This window comes from Papaver somniferum, chromosome 8 (assembly GCF_003573695.1).
Source record: "Papaver somniferum cultivar HN1 chromosome 8, ASM357369v1, whole genome shotgun sequence".
Lineage (NCBI taxonomy): Eukaryota > Viridiplantae > Streptophyta > Magnoliopsida > Ranunculales > Papaveraceae > Papaver > Papaver somniferum.
This window is the reverse complement of record NC_039365.1, coordinates 12,435,933-12,450,337: the sequence shown is the minus strand read 5'-3', so window position 1 is coordinate 12,450,337 and position 14,405 is coordinate 12,435,933. Positions and strand designations below refer to the sequence as shown.

At 37.3% G+C, this 14,405-nt stretch overlaps 1 protein-coding gene across 1 annotated transcript; it reads right to left on the bottom strand.

Moving 5' to 3' along the window:
• Positions 1-634: 634 nt before the first annotated feature.
• On the bottom strand, positions 635-3,921 carry LOC113301519 (RING-H2 finger protein ATL39-like). Its single transcript, XM_026550292.1, has 3 exons — positions 3,232-3,921; positions 1,457-1,554; positions 635-1,321 (listed from the first exon to the last, which is right to left on the bottom strand). Exons 1-3 carry the CDS (start codon positions 3,388-3,390, stop codon positions 949-951), a joined length of 630 nt encoding a protein of 209 aa, XP_026406077.1. The 5' UTR covers positions 3,391-3,921; the 3' UTR covers positions 635-948.
• Between the last annotated feature and the right edge of the window lie 10,484 nt (positions 3,922-14,405).

The following is a 14,405-nucleotide window of genomic DNA, read 5'->3' as shown; positions in this document are numbered from 1 at the left end:
CATCAACTAATTCTGATTAAATGTTTTTCAACCAGAAAACACATACAGAATAATCGGTTGACGTGGTCATGAACATAGACCAATTATTATAGGAATCGTTCAATATGGACATACACGTCAACCGATTATGGTCAAGCACATAAACCCAAGATTGTTTGTAATTTTCAATTTTGAATGGGGAAATCAATCACTAGTATAACTAAGAGTAATGGGTTGCAATCGACGATGTTTAGTTTGATTTTCTTTTTTCAAAAAAAAAATGATGAAATTTCCTTTAAAACGATCGATATAGTTAGAATTGATCGATGAAATCATGTTTTAATTTTAGTTTGTGAAAGAAATGTTTGAGTGAGTTTTAGTTTTGATAGGATTTGAATGGATTTAAAATCTAGATGGATAAGGCTTAGCGCTTATGATTAGGTTTTAATAGTGAGAGCAACTTAGTACTTTTACTTAGTTTAGACACCCCCTTATCTCTTTAGTATTGGTGGGTGAAGAAAATGATACGCCTCAAATAATTTCTATAGGCCTCAAACTAGGAAGGCTTTAGAAAACTCTTAACGGTCGTGTTACATGGCAATTTAGGAAATTCGACGAAAAATCAAAGATTAAACAAACAATGGGGATGCAAGAGTTATTAACCTAGTATATACATAAAGATAATAATCATAATTCAGACATACGAGCTTAAATCTTCAAAGAATGCTCTCAATTCATCTGTATTCTTTAGATAAGAATACAGATATACAGACCCAACCTACAAACTACAAGCAATTTTTAATTTCACTTTACAAACACTTGGAAATATTGATATAAGCTAGCTAACTCTAACAGTACATAAATTAAATTCATCGTGTAACCAATCAGAAACATATCTCTCTGAAAATCGAAATCAAACCAGTCAAATCTATCTTTACATGAACATTTCAGAAACAAATTTACAGCAGGTTATCTCCTGGTTTCTACGACTTCAATTGAATACGTAGTAATAGTAGTGTCAGAATTTCGCGGTATAGGTTCTCTAAGACCTTGATTACTTGAATTACTGTTTGAATGTTCACGATAATAAGGATGACTCCATTGCTGAGGATGAGAATAATCGTTAATCACATGAGAACCATCTACAGATTGGACAAGTAAACCGAACCTTGGTGATATTGCAGGTTTTGATGATGATTCTTGTAACGAGATACGGCAAACTGGACAAGTTGATTGTTTTTCTAACCACACGTCAATGCATGAAAGATGAAAATTGTGGTTACATTTTGGCATTATACGTAGTATCTCTTTCTCTTCATAGTCTCCTAAACATATTGAGCACCTGACAGAGAAAAATACATACAAAGAATATCATGAGGAAAAACATAAAGCAACAATCAGTGCCAAACGACACCAAAACCCCAGGTAGCTAGAATAACAAACCAACACAAACGAGAAGCGAGAGAAAGTCACATACTGAGCATCTTCTGCAGATTGGAAATCTGCGCGGTTGAACTTCATTGTGGGCAGTGAAGCAACAACCACTGGTTCCAGGCCAGTAATCCTATGCTCTGGCTGTAAACATATTTCAGAAATCAAAAGACAGTACCAATACGAGCTTCCAGAAATGTGCATTTAGTAAATATGAGGGAAACAAAAGTACATAATAATGAGATTTCATTCAGAGAGAATGTACAAGCTGTGAATGAAATTAGGATCATAGTTATTTGAAACAGCAACAGCACTCCCATCTCTTTTATTATCCTATTCACATCTAATATGGAATTTGGCGAAACATAACCACTGTCTTGTACAATTATCATTATTTCAACACGACTGTCACAGATAACCTAAAACCACTAAGAACATGAGCTGGCTAAGCTAATCACATCAACAGAGAGACAAATAAGAAGAAGGGATACACCCCTTCTTCTGCACCAGCCAGTCACTTGCAAAACTACGAGTTTCACAACTCTCATGCGCCAATAATGAGCATAAATTCCAACCATGGCAAATCAGTCAATCAGATCCTGCTTATGAGAGAGGGCAATAGACTACAAAACAAACAAAAGAGACCTGTTGTCTCTAATCTCTAGCAAATGATGAAAAGAAACTCCGCCTAATTAGTGATCCTAGCACATTCACCATACACATTTATGAGAGCAGCAGTTTATCTTTTTCTCTATGACAATAACAACCCTTGAGTCTTAATGTGGAAAGCAAAAAGTACGACCAAAGACGACCTTCAGAAAAGGATATCATCAAAAACCTGCCAAGGGTTATCATCTTGTGTCAACTATCTATGTATTGCTACACTTAGGATCTTCTACAAGCTCTGTGCACAAACTTCCACTTTGATAATCCGGAAGACCACTATGTGGAACGCAAACCCAAAAAAACTCAATGGGAATCATCCGCAAAAACATCTCCAAACTTAACAAATTGCTCTCCCTAGGCGCCCGTAAATCCAATCCACTTCTTCCTTAATCTTACAAGTTACAGCCAAATTGCTGTCAATAGAGATCTCTTTTCAGGTATTTCCTTTTTGCACAAATTCCATTTCAACTTTTCAAGCACACATGCCTTTTTCTATAATCTTTAAAAGTAAGATTCGTACACTGATCAAAAGTATGACATGTAATCCCCCACTTCTTCCTAATAATTTTTCATTCTTTCTCAGAAGTCAAGTACAATACTTGACACACATTGCCTTCCCATAAATAGAAATACAAGAAGCATACACAGAATACTCCAAAATCAAAACTTTTCTTTCTCACCTACCATCACTAAACCAAACTTAAAAATCGAAGTCCCGAAATTCAATCAGGCTTTCCTTCAATTCAAATCTTTTACATGACATAACCTTTGACATCTCCCATCATCTTACTAATTGCATTCAGTACTATCTTCGAATCAAAAACCTTCAATGAACTAGTCAAGGATTGAACAAGTTTGCAACTTCTCTAAGCTACTTGCCATACCGCCACAAAAAACCATCTAAATCAAATCCAAATCTTCAGTTAAACAATGGAACATGCAACATCTAGTTACATAATTGTTCTACCATAATGCCTCTCACTTCAATTTCAGAATCAAAAAGTAATTCTTACATCAAACAGATACTGGGCAAAAAAGAAAAAACCATCCAAATCTAAACATAAAAGAAAAACACTAAAGAGAGAGTAACCAAACACAAAATCATTAACAAAAAGGAAGGCCCATTTCAAATTGAATGAAAAAATAAAGTCTTACCTGTTCAAGATCAGTTCTAGAGTCCATCTCAAACACAGGTCTAGAATCAGCAGCTCTAAGTCTTCCACAAATCAATCTTGTACAAACAAAAACTATAAAAGTAGCACTCATTCCAAACCCAATAATTGTTGTAATCAAATTCATCCCTGAACCAAGCATCTTTGCAAACCCCACTTCAGAATAGATAGATACAGAAATAGATAGGCAGCAGCTAAAGAAAGAAAGAAACAGAAAGAACCCAGAGTCAGAAAATAGAATTTCTTCAAGAAGAACTCATTTTTAGTATCTAAATCCCTTTGGATCCACTCAAACTTAAGATATTGATATTAGAAAGCATGAAAACAACACACTTGTGTTTGCTCCTATTGGAATCACATTCTGATTGATAAAGGGTCTTACTCAAAATGGGTCCCCCATTGATTATAAATCTATGGATTCTACTTTTTAGACATAATGGGGTAACAAAAATTATTGATTGGGGTAAATTGAAAAAAAAAATCTAGACTTTAAGAAGATTCTGTTGTTTGTTGTTGTTGTTGTTGTTGTTTGATCATACAGCAGATGAAGTTACTAATGATCATGTCTTTGCTGAGTCTGAGTATTTCATGACTTCTTTAGTTTTGGATAAGATCTAAGGTGTTAAGGTGGAGACATCAACCCTATATATTAATAGGCTTTTTATTGTGTTTACTTCTAGACAGCTCAAAGGTATAGACAGTGATGAGAAGAACAAGTACTTGTGTATTGACAAAAGACATGTTCTCTCATATTTGTTTTTAAGATTTTTTTTTTTCTTTTTATTATCCATTTATTTCAGTGGAAAAGGATTTTTAACTGAAAATTTAACTACCTTTTTTAGACAGTTTAGATATGATCTAAGTAGGATCCAAAGCAGACTAATAGCACTAGAATAGTTGAATGATAGTACAGTTTGGGGATACTGGGTCTTGTAGTTGCAGTCCTTTCCTACAAACAAGGAAGTTAAGGGATAGCATTACAAAGGCTAGTGGTGGTTCATTTGGAGAATCTGCAGTCCTTTCATTTTACTAATAAAGAACCTCGCGTTTTTAGGGGCCATTCAAAAGGATTTAGGCGCCAATAATAAAACAAAAAAGGTCATCCAAAGGGAAAATATAGTCAGCCCTTATCTCGCGTAATTCGTAATGGCAAAATTATCCTTATATATTCGGAGGATATGATAACATTTTTATCCTCCGATTTCAATCGGAAGACAAAAATTTACCCAGACTTCCGATTGTAGTCGGTGCAGTATTAAAATGATTTCTGTTTCATTTTTGAGTTGTTAGAGTTATAGAGAAGAAGGTGAAGGAAAAAAGGGAAAACCCATTTTATCACTACAAAAATGGATGGATATGAAGAAGAAGGTAAGAATCATGGCGAAGACGATTTGGAGTATATGTTGAATGATCCAAACTTTTGTGGAGAGGAAAACCTAGACGACCCTTTCATGAAAGAAAATGGAGAATCGCCTGATATTGAAGCTAACGATGCATGTAAAACACCGGTATTGTGTTAAGAAACTTAAATACTCGATTTGCATGCGTTTGTGTGCTTTTGTAAACAAGAAAACCCGATTATTGCATGCATTGAATGCCATGAACTACCCAGATTCGGTAGATAATTTCTCGAATAAACTTACGAATATAACACACTGAGTACCAAATATGTATATTCGGTAGTTCCAAGATAGTAGTTTACTACCGAATATGAGAAAAAACCCCAAATTGGTTTTCCAAAAAAATCTACATTAGGTAGTTATGTAGAGTTATTTACCTCCGAATGGCCCCAAAAACGAATTCCTCAAAAAATTTCAAAACTCAGTATTCTTATCCTTTACAATCGGTAATAGTTTAACATTATTTGACTGCCGAATATAACAGTGGCCTCAAAATAAAATATCTGAAAACTTGAAAATCGGATGTTTATCGATTAAAGTTATCTCCAGGTTATTTATATTCGGCTGTTTTACTATATATTTTAGATTCCGATTATATCATTTTTTGCACTCAGTAAACTGTGTACATTCATTTGCATAAATCGGGTGTTTTGGGTAACCGATAGGATTCCGAATATAGTATATTCGGCAGTTTGACTTATTTAATAACCTCCGATTATTGTATAATAATTTGTTGCTTTCATATGCAGGTCGTTGAAGAGTTTGTTGATGATTTCTATTTGAGGCCCGACACTTCCCTATATTATGCAAACGATTTGGTATACTCATTACTACTTTTCTTTTTTTTCAAAATTTATTTGTTAAATGGTTATGCTTGTTAGATTTGTTTTGTTTTATGCACGTTTAGACATTTGGAAGTAAGAAGGAGGCAAAGGAATGACTTATGAACAAGGCAAAAGATAACATGTGCGTGGTAGTTCAAAGTAATCATGTTAGTGACACTCGATTTGAAATGATTTGTGAGCGAGGTGGGACGCGAAAAAGTCACGAGGGAAAGAATAGTAAGTACATACGGAAGACGAATAGGAAATACCGAAGCAATACCAAGAAGATAGGATTCCCATTTAAGATTGTCTTCTATAAGCCCGATGGTATTAAAGGTAAAGAGTATAAAATGTATAAAGTTGATAACGGTTGTCACAACCATGATGATCCGTTGGATTTAATTGGACATGTAATGGTTGCCAAGTTAAAACCACATCAAATGCAGACGGTGAGGTCTATGCGGATCCAAAAAGCGAGTGCGATCTTAGGTAAAATAAAGGCGGACGACCCGAAAACTTGTCTTCTTTGTATACAATTAAGTCGGCCCTAGCTACGATCAAAAGGACTGAATGGGAGGTAGAACGGTAGAACGGTCGGAGTGGTTAGCGGAGTTACACGGCTACACCTTGAGAAGGGAAGAAAAGGATGGTATAGTGGTTCGTATTTTTTGGCACATCCCGAAATGATCCAATTGGCTCAATGCTTTCATCAAATTTTGTTGATAGATGCTACTTATAAGACAAACAAGTATAACATGCCGTTGTTGAACATTGCTTGCTATACTCGGGACAAAAACACGTTTACGATTGCATGGGGTTTAATGGATCATGAGAACAATGTGAGTTTCATTTGGATGTTGGAGACGTTGAGGTCCATTTATAACGGTGATAATTTTCCAAGGGTTATTGTAACGGATAACGATCAAGCCTTAATGCATGCAATAGCGGTAGTGTTTCCGGAAGCCCAAAACTTGCAATGTACGTGGCACATTCAATGCAATCTCAAAACCAATTGCCATCATCATTTCCAAGCTAAAAGACCAAGGAAGGGTACCAAGAGGTCAAAGGAAGAGGATGAGCGCATTAGTAAATTAACCGTGGAAGAACGTAAGGAAGAGGATAGGTTATTTGAAGAAAAGTGGAAGGAGGATGGAATTATTTGGAAAATGTTCATGAAAGCATGGGACAAAATCGTTTGGTCGATGACCGAGGAAATTTACGAATGTAACTTGAAGAAATTTGAGGATGAATACGGCACGGACTACCCAAAACCGGTTGAGTATTGTAAAAAACAATGGTTAACGATTAAGGAGAGGTTTGTGTTTGCATGGACATATGAATATCGTAACTTCAAGAACGAGGCGACAAGCATTGCGGAGGGGTCTCATGGTCGACTAAAGAAAATACTAATTGGTAGTCAAAATGGAGTTGTGTCGATCCAAGAAGCAATCCATGAATTCACCAATCGTGATCTCGTAAAGATTAGGAAATGTATGCAATTTAGTGTACACCAATTCCCGATGGAACATATTAAGGAAAAATTGCTTCTAAGGGGAGTTGTTCATAAAGTTTCAAGATGGGCAATAAATCGCATGATGAAACAATTGAAGTTATATAAAACTTATGATGACGAGAATACGGTTTGTGTTTGCAAGGATATGATAGGTATTGGACTCCCGTGTCGTCATAAGTTGGGTAGGTATGTTGAAGTGATTGACATCAATGATATTCATCCATTTTGGAAGCAATTAAATTTCACTCCGAACACCCCGGTAGTTGATGGTCCGTCTTTCTTGGAGTCGGAATTGTGTGCACGAATAGCCGAGCGTTACGCTACATCAAACGGCACCAAAAAGCAAATATTGATGCATAATTTGGAGGAAGCCCTTCACCCTTGTTTAAGGGAGGTTGATGAACCTATTAAGCAAAAGAACACCGGTAGGCCGAACACCGAAGTGTCGAGGACCATCCAAAGAAAAGTTGAAGGAGTATTTGTCTAATAAAAGAATATTGTCTAGGCACGAGCGTTCGGAAGCCGAATTTGAAGATGAGCCGGAACCTAAGAAAAGAGGTCGTCCAAGAAATGATCAAAGTGGACCAACCACCCGACAAGTAAGGCCAAAGATCTCTACAGAGCCTTCTCAAGTAAGTCAACCCAATGTTGTCGAAGAAGTTGTTGAGCAAATGAACGCCTCGCAACAAACCCAACCAATGGAAATTCTTACTATAAAAGAGGACAAAGGTACTCTTCGTTGCCCTAGAGATCTTAATGGAAGACCAAATCGATCCACATATACAATATACAAAGAGTATTTGGAACAACTCCCTCCACTTATCATTCCATTTGTTTTGTCGACCGACGAGGTTGATGGGGATGGAAATTGTGGGTTTCACGTTGCTACGGAACAAATGGGTTACTTTAGAGAGGCGGATATCGAAGATGTCACCCAATGCCAATATTTAAGAAATAAGATGGCGGTACAACTAGTGAAGGACAAGGGTTTTTATATGGAGATGATGAGGCGAGGAGATAGATACGACAAAGAACAAGAGTTCAAAGACTTAGTTGCGCGTGTGAAGTGCCGAAAGGGATTGAAGACAATCGGATCCAAGTATTGGATGACAATGCCTAAATTTGGATATCTCCTAGCGGACGTTTTGAATTGCGTGGTACATTTCTTTGTTCCTCCTATGTATGGACTTAGCATGACGTTTGCACCCACAAGAACGGCTTGCGACGAGTCGGTTAAAGATAGAAGAATCGTAATGGCATTTGTGAATGAAATGCATTTTATCGGTTTAAGAGTAAAGAAAGATTGTCCGTTACCTCCGTTGAGTAAGTGGCACGATTACTTCCCGATGAACCATTGCAAGGATTGGGTGAAACAATATGAGTCCAACATGGTTGATTGGGATCGCGTTATGGACAACAACTTTCCCGCTGAGTTACTCGAATTGATCCCCTCGGATGATGACGATGTTTGATCGTTTTTTTTCGAACATGTAATTTGTACAAGTTTTTTGGAAACTTTTTTGTGAAGATATATGATTTAATCGGTCGCAAAAAATACAATGTTGTCTCCCGAATGTAGGAATCGGGCTCTTTGATACACGTTTTGATTCCGAATATTATAATCGGTTGGTAATGATACACGTTTTGATTCTGAATATTATAATCGGTAGAACTCTTAAATATCTATCTACCGATTTGGTGGGTATTTCGAGGCACGGCTATAATTTTTTTTGAAACTATGTAATCGGAACAACAGTATTATAACACTTCAATCCGATTAATCATATTCGGGAATTCCATATTTTATCAAACCGCCGATTAATATTAAAAATTTGAATTTACAGCACTCAAACATCACATGTTATTCTTTTTTCCCAGTCCGAGATGCAACAATCAACGCGGCTTCGAAATGTAGAAACTCTCCTCTCCACTTGGAATAAGCATCTTGTGCCGCAAACCTGTCGTCTCTGTGCCTAGCAAGAATACGGTTGTACTCGGTGCACAATTTTATAACATGGTGCACCCTTGAAGAAACATGGGATGGTTCATAATTGTGGCGTGGCTTCTTGTACTTACCAACAAAAGGACCCAATGAAACGTTAATCCAAAATATACGATCGTCCTGCTGTTCTTTGGGTAGATCTTTCACAATGTAATAATTTTTTATCCATTCGGTCTCTTCCTCAACTTGTTTTAATCTTTCTCTATGATGGAATTGTTCTTGACCTCGCTTCTTAGCCTTGATTTCCTCTTCCTCCTCCTTCGTTGCCACTAACGATGGTTTAATTTTTTTGGGTTGTTTGTTCCTTTTTTGTATTTCTTCTTCCATTGCTGAAATTGATGTAGTTGTTCGCTTGCATCTTCGAAGTATGTTGTCGATTGATGATGGACTTGCCATTGAAAAGGTTTTTCATTCTGATTTTTTACTCAAAAATAACTGAGAGGGGTTACCCTCCTTATATAGATTAGAGTTCTAACGGCTCTAATTTTTGAAAATATGGCCATTGAGGTTTCTGAAAATATGGCCGCTGAGGTTTCGTATCAATGATGCACTACAATCGGGTGCTAACGATAAACGTATTCCCTCCGAATAGGACATTCGGTAGCGAATTTAAATTTTTATCTACCGATTAGGTTGGTATTTCTAAACACGACTATATTATTCGTAGGATAATTTTTTTTTGTAAAGTCCCGAATGTACGATGGCCCAAAAATCAGAATTTGGGAAAAACTGATACTTTTCAAATTTTGAACTTGCAATAATCGGAAGTAAACTTAGTTACCCAAACTTCCGAATGTACAACACATATCATTGTCATTTATCTTCTCTTCTTTACTTTACGACCGTGACTACCTCCCAGTCCTGCACGACCACGGATTTGAGCACCTTCAGTTGGAGCACCTTCAGCGCTCGATGAAGCTCGAGTTCTTTTACCCGTCTTTGATACTGCCACCTTCGGCGGATGCCTCTTCGTGACTTTCTCCCCAAACTGGGCAGCATAATCTTCGTTATCCATATTATCAACTAGGTCTCTAGCCTCTTTGATCTTCTCAGCTGGCATGGGATTTCCGCTCTTCAGGCATGCAGTTAACATTTTGGAAACACGCTTGAACCTATTCACCTGTTTTTTATACGTAATGACATAACATCAAACGGTAATTACCTAAGATTTATAGGAATAATATAAAATGAACAAAAATATAAGAACACGCACCAGTCTATCATAACCAGCTGGTTTGTCTTTGATGATACAATTATAACTTGAACCCGCCGCAGTAGTGTTGGATTTGATTTCACGGATAACCAAAGGATGTGATACGTTGTTATACCAACTCATATAGTCTGGAGAATTTTCATCACCTCGGGTGGTTCGTCTACCAGTGTCGATAATGAAGTCATTCATCTTATCCCAGTTATCAAGAACAATAGGTGGGCCTGTGTGAACAATCGTGAGATTATCACCACTAGAAGAGCACAACTCCAACTCCAATTTTTAGTAATCCCCCATTTTCTCCACAGGTTGATGTTGTATATACCCGTGTTGTGCATCACCCTAGAGGGATTATACATCACATATCCTGTGGGGTGCCACAATGGTCCAAAATAAAGGGACAAGTCCGACCGAACATTTATATGCCCACTGGCTCGATCTTCCTTGTATGGATCAAAGCATACGTCCGAGGCCTTCAATTGGTCCAAAATCTCCCTCATGCGAATCAACTGCTGCTCTTTTGTCCTAGAACGGTTGTCTTCAAATATATACTTTGTTCCTCTATGAGTACCTTTGCACCACCCAGGGTTCTCTCCGGCCAACTTCAGGATAGGGAAGTGGTCATAGATCCATGCCTATATACATAAGAAACCAAGTTTTAGTAAATAGATTGTGTATATTCGGTAGTAATTTACAAACATTATTTCCGATTATATATTATCGGAAATAAAACTGAGTACCTATCCACCGAATACCCAACATTCGGAAATAGATATGGATCATTTCCTAACGAATATGCGTCATTTGGAGTTCAGTAACCTATAGTTTTTCTGGCATGTATATTCGGTAGTAATATCAAAAGAATATTTCAGATTATATATAATCGGAAATAAAACTAAGTACCTAGCCACCGAATAACCAACATTCGGAAAAAGAGATGGATCATTTCCTACCGAATACGCGTCATTTGGAGTTCAGTAACCTATAGTTTTTCTGGCCTGTATATTGGTTCTAATATCAAAAGAATATTTCTGATTATATATAATCGGAAAACAAAATAAGTACCTAGCCACCGAATAACCAACATTCGGAAAAAGAGATGGATCATTTCCTACCGAATATGCGTCATTTGGAGGTATGAATATGCATCATATGTATTGTCTGCCGAATAACTATAGAGTGAGTTATAGAGTTAAAGAAAAAACCTGCAATAGAGCCACGTTCCCGGCAACTTGGAAGGTTCCTAGCCTCGAAGCCTTTCTCAACTCTTCCATCAAGAATGCTAGGCATGTCGTGCCCCAATAATAGTCACCGACTTCATGGAGAGGATCCAAAAGTTGTATAAGTTTGGCGTCGATCCGGTTGCCAGAAGTATTGGGGAATATGACACATCCCAATACACAAAGGAGATATGCGGTGGCAGCGTGGTTCACTTGCTCATCAGTTAACGTTCCATTCTTTTCCTTCTCCAAGGTGCCTCGGAACATATTCATCAAAGCTGTAATGTTGATCTGTCTTGTTCTGTAACTTGCATTCCTCCTAAACTCTGTTGTTGTTGTCTCTTCATCCCAACCTAAGCACTTTTTAGTTAGAGCATAAAGTTGTGCCCAACTTAACTGCTTTGTGTAGTTAAACTTCACAGCTGTGCCTTGGTCGGGAAGGTTAAGAATCGGCACAACATCATCCGGAGTAATCGTCATCTCCCCAAACGGCATATGGAAAGTATCAGTCTCAGGATACATTCTCTCCACGAACGCCGATATGGACACACGATCATGTTCCAACAACGAATTCTCGGCGGCATTAGCTAACCCCGAGTTGGCAACAATTGACTTGAACCTTTCACATTCACCGGATAAAGGTCACGCAAGCATTTTTGTTGGTGCGGCGGTAGGTTTGAGTAGACGACCGCATCTTGATGATCCTATTAAAGTACATAAAAAAATCCTTAATACAAATATTACGATATAACACATAGACAATACATTAATAAAAAATAGTAATTTTATTACCTCGGTTTCGTATATTTCTCTGGCCCATGAGTCTTTGTATCCAAATAGAAATTTTCCTCCATCCGCCGGTAGCCCAAGGATTGTGCCTGATGGAATACCCTTCTTCTTCAAGTGCTAAGGGACAAGATGTGATGCTTTCTTAGCAATATCCTTCTTTGCACCATCTTTTCCTTTTTTGGCTTTTTGGGTACCACTTGGTTGTCCTTCTTCTTCTACTCTTGGCACTGGATCAACTGGTTCAATTTCATGGTGGGGTGTAACTTGTGGAGCAGTTGGTTCTGCACTTTGTTGAGCGGCTTGTTCAACACTTGGTTGCACCCCTTGTTCACTGCCTTTTTGTTCTACACTTTGTTCAGCACTTGGTTGCACTCCTTGTTGACTGCTTTGTTCTTGTAAGATTTGTTGAGCACTTGAATTATCTTTGGCACTCCGTTCCCTCCTAGCACTAGCTGTCACTTTCTTCCTCCTTTCTCGACTTTGTCTAAACAACAAAGAAAGGAACAATATTTATAAACTATACAATCGGAAGACAAAGTATGGAAATATAACCCGAATGTACACATTCGGACGTAAAAACACACATACTGTTCCCGAATACAAAACAATCGAAAGCTAACTAAACATATTTACAACCGAATATGCATCAATTGGAGTTCAGAAGCTCTAAATTTTTCATCCTACACAATCGGAAGAAAAAGTACAAAACTATAACCCGAATAAACAAATTCGGAAGTAAGAAGACACATATTTTTCCCGAATGAAAAACAATCGGAATATAACTAAACATATTTACAACCGAATATTCATCAACTGGAGTTCAGAAACTCTAAAATTTTATCCTACACAATCGGAGGTATAAAACATTATATTGTCTTCCGAATAAATACTGGCCCCAAAATGAGATTTTTCCTATATCAGAAATTTTGAGATTTTTTCAATATATATATATATATATATATTCGGTAGTGAGTGTACTTCCGAATACTGTGTGTCTACTTAAATATATTCGGGAGCCAAAAAATTCATTAAACTACCGATTATTACCAGTTTGTATCCAGGAAGATATGGCCAACAATATTCGGCCGATAACCATCAAGTATTTCTCCCGAATACTGTCGATGTTCTTGAGAAATGAAGAACACGACTACATTCGGAAGTAAATAAGCACGAATATCGCCTGAATCTGGATAAATAACCGAAAACCCTAGAAATTTTTTTTCTCGATTCGTCGAATTAAAGCGAAATAAACCCCAAAAATGATAGATTCTTACCTAATTGGGGCCATTTGAAGTTGACGAAGTGTTTGACTATCGAAATCGCAACCACCGACTACATCGACGGGTACTTCTTCTTCGCGTTCTTCTTCATTTGCAACAACAATTTCTTTATTTCTTGTTAAAATCCCAATCTTTGGATCGATACCCCGAGCAACGTTTTTGGTTCTAGGTCTGTGGGTTTCATTTCCCTTATCCATTGTTTTATAAACGAATCGACGATGTTTTGATTTTACGATTCGCGGCGATGTTTCGGTTGAACACAAGAACGAGGGAAAGTTTTTTTTCTTCCACAATCGGAAGATAATATGAAACTGGAAGAAGAAGAGTTGAAATGAGTAGAATTTTTTTTAATTTGGTTTTTATACAGTTTTACCAGAAGAGCATTTATGTAACTTCAATATCATATAGGGTATCCCTTAACTAGAGTCTTTGGCTGGGTATAAATTGATGGCCGCTAAATCCTTTCGGGTGGCCCCTAAAAACGCGAGGATAAAGAAGTCTACAGAAGAATCTGCCTAACCCACTACTTGAGAGCTGAAATCTTCAATGCAATTGACTTCATTTTAGAGTTTTGTTTTAGTGCTAAAGTCAGAGATTAAGTCTATTCTTGAAGAGCCGTGAATTGATCACATTGCCATCTACAACTAGTTCACCTGCAGCACTCGTTCTTGGGCAGCATCGAAATCATGTCATTTGGAAGATATGAAAAGTTATTCAGGTGCAGGTAGTTTCTAAAGCAACTTGCTTAAAATAACGTTTCCGATTGGTAGCTTTCACCAGATGGATAGAAATGCTTTAAAAATTGAATGTAGTGGCCTAGTGGCAAGTTCTGATGTGAGGTTTCAGATTCTCAGCTCAAAATTACTTCTATGGTTAGATAAAGATATTACAAAACTGGAATTTAAGAAAACAACTACCC